Source organism: Arctopsyche grandis, chromosome 6 (genome assembly GCF_051622035.1).
Source record: "Arctopsyche grandis isolate Sample6627 chromosome 6, ASM5162203v2, whole genome shotgun sequence".
NCBI classification, from domain to species: domain Eukaryota; kingdom Metazoa; phylum Arthropoda; class Insecta; order Trichoptera; family Hydropsychidae; genus Arctopsyche; species Arctopsyche grandis.
Genome location: NC_135360.1, coordinates 13,740,994 through 13,747,839, shown reverse-complemented (window position 1 = coordinate 13,747,839; position 6,846 = coordinate 13,740,994). Strand labels below are relative to the sequence as shown.

At 32.5% G+C, this 6,846-nt stretch overlaps 1 protein-coding gene across 1 annotated transcript; it reads left to right on the top strand.

Annotated features, from left to right (window-relative positions):
• The first annotated feature begins 949 nt into the window (after nucleotides 1–949).
• Nipsnap (protein nipsnap) lies at nucleotides 950–6,137 on the top strand. Its single transcript, XM_077432088.1, has 6 exons — nucleotides 950–1,261; nucleotides 4,135–4,320; nucleotides 4,408–4,576; nucleotides 4,669–4,802; nucleotides 4,882–5,015; nucleotides 5,092–6,137. Exons 1-6 carry the CDS (start codon nucleotides 1,206–1,208, stop codon nucleotides 5,238–5,240), a joined length of 828 nt encoding a protein of 275 aa, XP_077288214.1. The 5' UTR covers nucleotides 950–1,205; the 3' UTR covers nucleotides 5,241–6,137.
• Nucleotides 6,138–6,846: the final 709 nt, after the last annotated feature.

Sequence of the window (6,846 nt, the reverse complement as noted above, 5' to 3'; positions counted from 1 at the left end):
ATGATCTTTGAGATAACTTTTTATTTATTAAACTTGCATTCTTAAATTTACTCATAAGAAAATTGTACAATTATGATTGTAGATACAAATAAGCAGATTGTGGTTTAATTACTTATAATGAAAAATGAAAGAACGACTCGTCACGTTTCCCTAATATCCAGAACTATTTTAAAATACGAATTAATATGTATAATTGAACATTAGTGTGTTGAAAATCGAAGTGTTTTCTGCGAAAGCTGAGTTTTAATCTTAAAACAAATTGTAGTTAGTTAGTAGGTATAAAATTTATAAATATGTATAGTGAGATTGGTTAATAAGATACCAAAATTAGAAGCATTTAGATCAGCAATAAAAATCACAAAAATGTAAGACAGCAGTCCCATATTTTCAAATTTGCCTGTTTTTAATTTCACTTCAATGATTTTATTTTAAAATATTACGATTATTTTTTATAGTTCAATATATAAGAGATTTTTTGATGTCTTTCTTTGTTTTTACAAGGTTTATATACATATAGACTTACCATCTGAATTACCTGAGGTCTGAAGATGAGAGTCGTCTCGCTTGCTTCTTCTTTCAAAAAATATACTGCTTTTTATTTAATGGCTTTTTATGACGAGTCTAACAAAATATTGTACAAATTCTAACGAAAAATAAGTCTTCTCGAATACATTTTTATTTTATATTACATTAATGTCATCTATCATTCAGATTTTTTGTAGTCCACATATTTTTTGCAACCAGGTCCCCGCCTGAAAAGGGTTGGCCTCGAGTGTTGGACAAACATTTGGAATAGTCGGGATTTTAAAGTTAAAAATTACCCGAGTACCTTATCTGATTTAAATTATGCTCCTGTACATTACATACTAATAGATGTAGTAATGTATTGATTCATGTGTTATGAATCGGCATTTAATCCAAGTGGCCAACTATAGAATGGCCAACAACTAGTGCTTACGCTAATTTTACACGTAAAAAGGACCTGTTAATCATTGCGAGTCTGAAAGGCTATGAACTATAAGATTGAGGTCATTTTGCAAAGGAAAATGTAGCTTTACTAAGCATGTGTGGCGTGTGTGATATATGTAGTATATGTATGTTTTGTATAACAGTGTGTGTGTGTTCAGGTGATAAAGTGGTGACAGTGACAGTCGTTCGCAGAGTGCGGTTGTGTGCAGATCGTGTAGAGCCGGTCTCGTGTAAAAATGTCCCGCGTGAGTCCCCTGCTGCGACTGCGCCCCCTTCTGGTGGCCCCCAACAGGTATGCCCCTCCCCTCAGCTGTTTCCCCGCTCCCACTTTCTATATTTAGTTGCAAGAGCAGAGTGGCGAGTGGCGACACCCGCACTTGTTTTGCCACTCTTAAAATAGCATATTCATAATCAGTATGGTCGTAGTATGGACTCGTACGTATGCGATGTCGTGAAAAACTCGCATTTTTCACATGTCGCCTTTGTCTTTTATATGACCTTCACGTTGATTTTCAGGATAAAAAACATTTTCGCTTTTATCTTATCGTATTTATCCCCGCTAATTTGCGTTAACTAGGATACCGTACATATGTAGATTTTCTTATGTAAAATACAGTTATGGTAATCGACTCATTTTCCAATATAATTCATACCTCATTTTTTTTATGAAATTTCAAATTAATTTCTTCGTTTATGTTTGAGACTAATTCGATGTGGATCTCATTTAGGCAAGACTTTTGAAAATTAAATCGTTGGTAGTCTTCGATTTTCTCTCAGCCACGAATGAATGACAACAATAAGAATAAATTTTCAAAGTGTAACTAATTCAATTTTCGTTTCACAAGCTATAGCATCGACTAAAGTTATCAATTATTGATACTGCCGTAAGGTTCATTGAAAGTTTTGATTTAGGTCAAAGTTAGATATTGGAAAAATAAGCTGTAATTTTTTAGAAATACAATATATATATATGTACGTATGTTGAATTGTTTAACCCAGTGTTTTTATGTAACAAAAATAATTGTGTAATAATTATACGATGGATACTTATTAGGGTAATGTCAAATTACAATACACGTTCCAACAGTGCTGAAGGTAAGAGCAAAAAAAAGTTTTCTACTAAGTTGACAGTTAACACTTTCAATGCTGAGCTAGAATCCATGCTATGCTGATATTTTATAAAATAGCCCTGTCTCACAAATGTTTTGACAGTGTGGAGGTTCTTGGAAGGGGCGTCTACCTGCATCTTGCATAAAGCACGCTATACAGTACCTATATTTATTCATTATTTTCGTAATTTTTTGTTCGTAGAAATAGCAAATAATATTACGATATTTAAAAATAATAAAATACTTTAATTTATGTTTTAACAAATCCCTCTGAATCAAAAAAAATCTATCACGAGACATAAATTGGGAGAATGTGGTGAGATTGAATAAATAATGTTTTTTCCAATAATCACTTTGACGATTCAATCGTATGGTCAACATGTGCAGCAAAAGTCCTAGCCAAATTTTAAATTCGTCGACTGTTATATCTTTCCAGCGTGCTATACGGCTATGCTCACAATTCGATCTAGTTAATATTTCTACTGCATATAAATTGCTTTGTTCAATCACGAGATTATAAAATTCCTGATCTAATAATAAATTTAAAAAATCTATGGGTTCGTTTCCCTGAATAGCAACTTTAATCCCTGGCCTCCCCGTAAAAGGAATCTCCTGACGCCGCATAGCTGTATTCGACCATGTTCTTGATGTAGAAGGCTGGCTGGTTGACCCGTTTGAAGAAGTTGAAGGTACAACAGAAGACATTACGGTTTGACAAATATTAGAAGGAGCGACATTTTCGTCGTGATCGCTATCGCTATCAGACTCCAATTCGCTGTCGATTTCGTATTCACTCTCTGTTCCATACTCAACATCAGTGTCCCAAAAGCTGATTGCTCTAATTACCCTCTGTTGTCTAGTAATAATAACAAAAAATATAGTGCTGCGTAGGGGTGGTTTGAGGATCCTAATGAAAGGCCAAATTTGCTTCAAAGCATTTATTGAATGATTCAGGAGGTCCATGCGCAGCCAGCGTTCGTTCCAGAATACTCGCTGTACCAAGTGTACCTCCTTGTAAAGGAAAAATTGCTCACCACAGCATCCCCGATCCATTTATTCATCCATTGTCTAGGCACGTACAGCTTTACAGTCTCACACTATCGTCACAGATTCTACATAGAAGGTACTTACCAAGTACCGTTCGGCCTAATCCAGAGGTATCAATTGTCTTCCCCTGAATGCACTTAGCCAGAGGATCCTCTTCTCCTGTGTTCCCACCTTACAATATTATTTTTTATTTATGTAATAAAAATACTTCTGCAAAAAATGGATCTAATCCACATCTGCATCTTTTTAAATATCAAGTAAATGGAGGGCCTCAGGCGCATTTGAAATTTGACATCTCCACTTCAGTAAAACAGATGTTATCATCGTTTTTTACCACGCTTTTCAGTGTATGGTTTTTCATTAGGATGTTAAAAAACCATATATTTTTATTTATTTACTATATGTACATGAAACACTAACAATTTTTGGAATACAATAGATACTATTTTAAAATACTATGTAAAATAGGTATTAATTTCATTTATTCTTGGCTTTTGAACGTATTATGAACAATGATGATAATTTGTAAGTTGTAAATTTTGGTAGTAAAGGCTCATTTCGGGGACCCAAACACATGCTTGGAAATGAGTTTACGAAGCGTGGAAATGAATTTATGTGTGTTAGAAGTATGACAAGGGTGCTGTAATGGTACCCGAGAGAATGTGAAATGGTGAAAAGAAGGCCGCAAGGAAGATGGGTGAATGAAATTAGAAAAATGTTTGGGGTGAGATGGATGAGAGTTGCGCAAAACAGAGACGAATAGAAGCGTTTTCGAGAAGCCTTCATCCAGCAGTAGATGATGAATGGCTGTAAATGATGATGTATAGTTCAATGTAACAGCATTTTTTTCGATGTGGGTTAGTTGCATTGGAAAAAACGAAGTTTATATATTGTATTAATTTTCATTAAAAAACTTCATTTCATGTTTCCATTTGATTTAATTGACCCAACAGTGAGCTAGGCCGACCCATAGAAACCCTCAGATTACATAATAACATTATTCTTTTAGATCTTTATCAGGAAGTTCAGTATTAAATGCTGAAGGTGGAGAAGGATGGCTTTCAAAACTTTTAGTACGAAAAATAGAACCCACAAAGGAGTCACACAGTCGAATGCTGAGTGATAAAGAAGTCATATATTCGTTGCACACTCATAACATTCGAACAGATTCTACTGAAAAATATTTGAAAAATTAGTAAGAAGAAATGATGAAATAAAATTTTATTTATGCATGTACATATGTATAGTACATTTGTATTGTATTAAAATAATTGTTTTACAGCAAAACATCAGTAGATATTATTCATTCTAAGAAAGCTGACTTATGTTGCGAATTAATGGGTTCGTGGACGGTGTCGGTGGGCGATATGGATCAAGCGTTACATTTATGGAGATACACTGGTGGTTTCGAAAAAGTCGACGAAAACAAACGTGAATTGAAGAATGATGCTGTTTGTATTTTTCAATAAAATATATATATATATATACATATATCAAAAAAATATTAAAATAAACTACATTCAATATGTACAAAATGTTTCAGGATTACGTAAAGCTGGAAAAGGAAAGAGGCAACTTCTTGAGATCCCGTCATTTACAATATTTGTTGGCTTTCAGTTACTGGCCAGGAGCTGAACCAAGAACTGGAGGAAACATTTACGAAATAAGATCATATAGGTATTGGAGACAAGATTTAGTTGTTTCATAATTTAATCCAGATCAAGTACATTTAAAAACTTGTTTTAATATTTTTTAGCTTAAAACCAGGAACTATGATTGAATGGGGCAACAACTGGGCTCGAGCTATTAGCTATAGAAGAAATAGGAATGAGGCTTTCGCTGGATACTTTTCGCAAATAGGGAGGCTTTACAATGTTCACCATATCTGGTGTAAGTATAACAGCATACATATATTAGTTTTTTAAAACAAAAATGTACGTGCGTATGTATATGTTGCTTTTTTTAGGCTATAAAGATCTACAATCGAGAAAGGAAACTCGCGAAAACACATGGCGTTCTCCTGGCTGGGATGAATGTGTTGCGTATACTGTGCCATTAATTCGTGAAATGCACTGCCGTATTTTAGAACCAACTGAATTTTCTCCGACCCAATAAATTATTTTACAGATTAACAGCAATCTCCGAGCCTGTGGGTTTGCTGCAAATTTGTTTGTTTTCGTACAGCTCTTTATTATGAAACAAATATAACAAAATTGCTTAAATTGATTTTCAATTTGAAAATGTTAATTCTTAGATATTCAGTCAATTTAATAGTGCATTTAAACAGTTTGTAACTTAATATTCATAGACTGCTACACTCAGAGAAATGTTATAATAATAGAAGCGCCCTTTCGAATACATTTCTTGTTTCAATACACGCGTACCGTTTCCATAACTACGCAATATTGTACGCGTATACGTATGGTATTGCCGAATGCCGACACTTTCATGAAAACTTTCATATACGATGTTAATTGAATAATATGTTACTTAAATGATCAATTTACTTATAAAAATGTATCCCATGTTGTTTATTGTGTTTTTGAATGTATCGTGCAATTTTTAACAATACATATGCCCAGAGAAGTTTTTATCAGACATACGTCGACCACCAAGCATCAAATACGACTGATGCTAAAATTATTTAGGATTGTCTGTGGACAATCGTCACTTCTATTATTATAACATTTCTCTGGCTACACTGCATTTTTTTAAAGGATATTTTGGTTTTGAGATTGATAAATATATATATTTTTTATTAACCTAGTTATAAACATCTTGAAGATGTATTTAAGTAAGAATACTTTCGAGAGATTTTTACTTAAAAATGTAAATACATTTATTTTTGAAAAGTCAATATATTTTTGTATTTTTGGTAGAAAGATAACAAGATTAAGGTAAGGATATAAGGAAATAAATGTTACCAAAAAAAAAAAACAAAAAAACAAAGGAAATGTGAAATTAATAAACTTCAAATAAAAGCACAATTTTTATTGGCAACTGGTGTGTTTCAATTTAGTTATTTTACAGCAATTCAATTTTCAAGATATATTATATATTACATACAATATATCAATATTTTAATAATATACTCACCCATCACTCTAAGCAAATTTTCTATGTAAAAAAAAATCTACAATAAAGGCGGCAAATTCTTTTTACAAGACAACGCCTTTAAGTTATAGTATCGTGTTCACTCATTCCATACTGGGACAAAAATATACACTAATGTATACATACATATATTAATAGGAAATGTGATTAATTCATAATTATATATATAAAGATATAAATAAATTTGAAATAATATTCGGAACTGAAATCTCATGATTTGAGTACATTAGACTAGTTGGGAGTGTTGGCAAACAATCTTTTCGTCAAACATCATTTTAAAACTGGAAAAAGTTAGAAGTTTTTTCTTGTTTAATCAAAGAAATAAAATTATTCGCATGTAAAAGGGGTTATCGAATTCGAATCTTCGACCATAGTGAGTCGAAAAAAAAACGAACAAGTTCAAGATGTTTTCAGAGGCGATTTAGACGTTGAAAATACGCAAAATACCAAAATAACTTATTGTTCGAGACATGTCAAGTAATACATAATTAGCGGATTAATCACATTTGATGTAAATTATATACTGCTTGCGTGATTATATATACAATATTACGTGTATAAAGTGATTATAACATACAAATGTATGCGTACATCGAGGACTTTAGAA

Excerpts from the sequence above, each read along its gene's own strand:
- Nipsnap (XM_077432088.1), top strand. The coding sequence starts at position 1,206 with ATGTCCCGCGTGAGTCCCCTGCTGCGACTGCGCCCCCTTCTGGTGGCC. Across the intron at positions 1,262-4,134 it reads CTTCTGGTGGCCCCCAACAG|ATCTTTATCAGGAAGTTCAG; the intron begins GTATGCCCCTCC and ends TTATTCTTTTAG. Across the intron at positions 4,577-4,668 it reads GTGAATTGAAGAATGATGCT|GATTACGTAAAGCTGGAAAA; the intron begins GTTTGTATTTTT and ends AAAATGTTTCAG.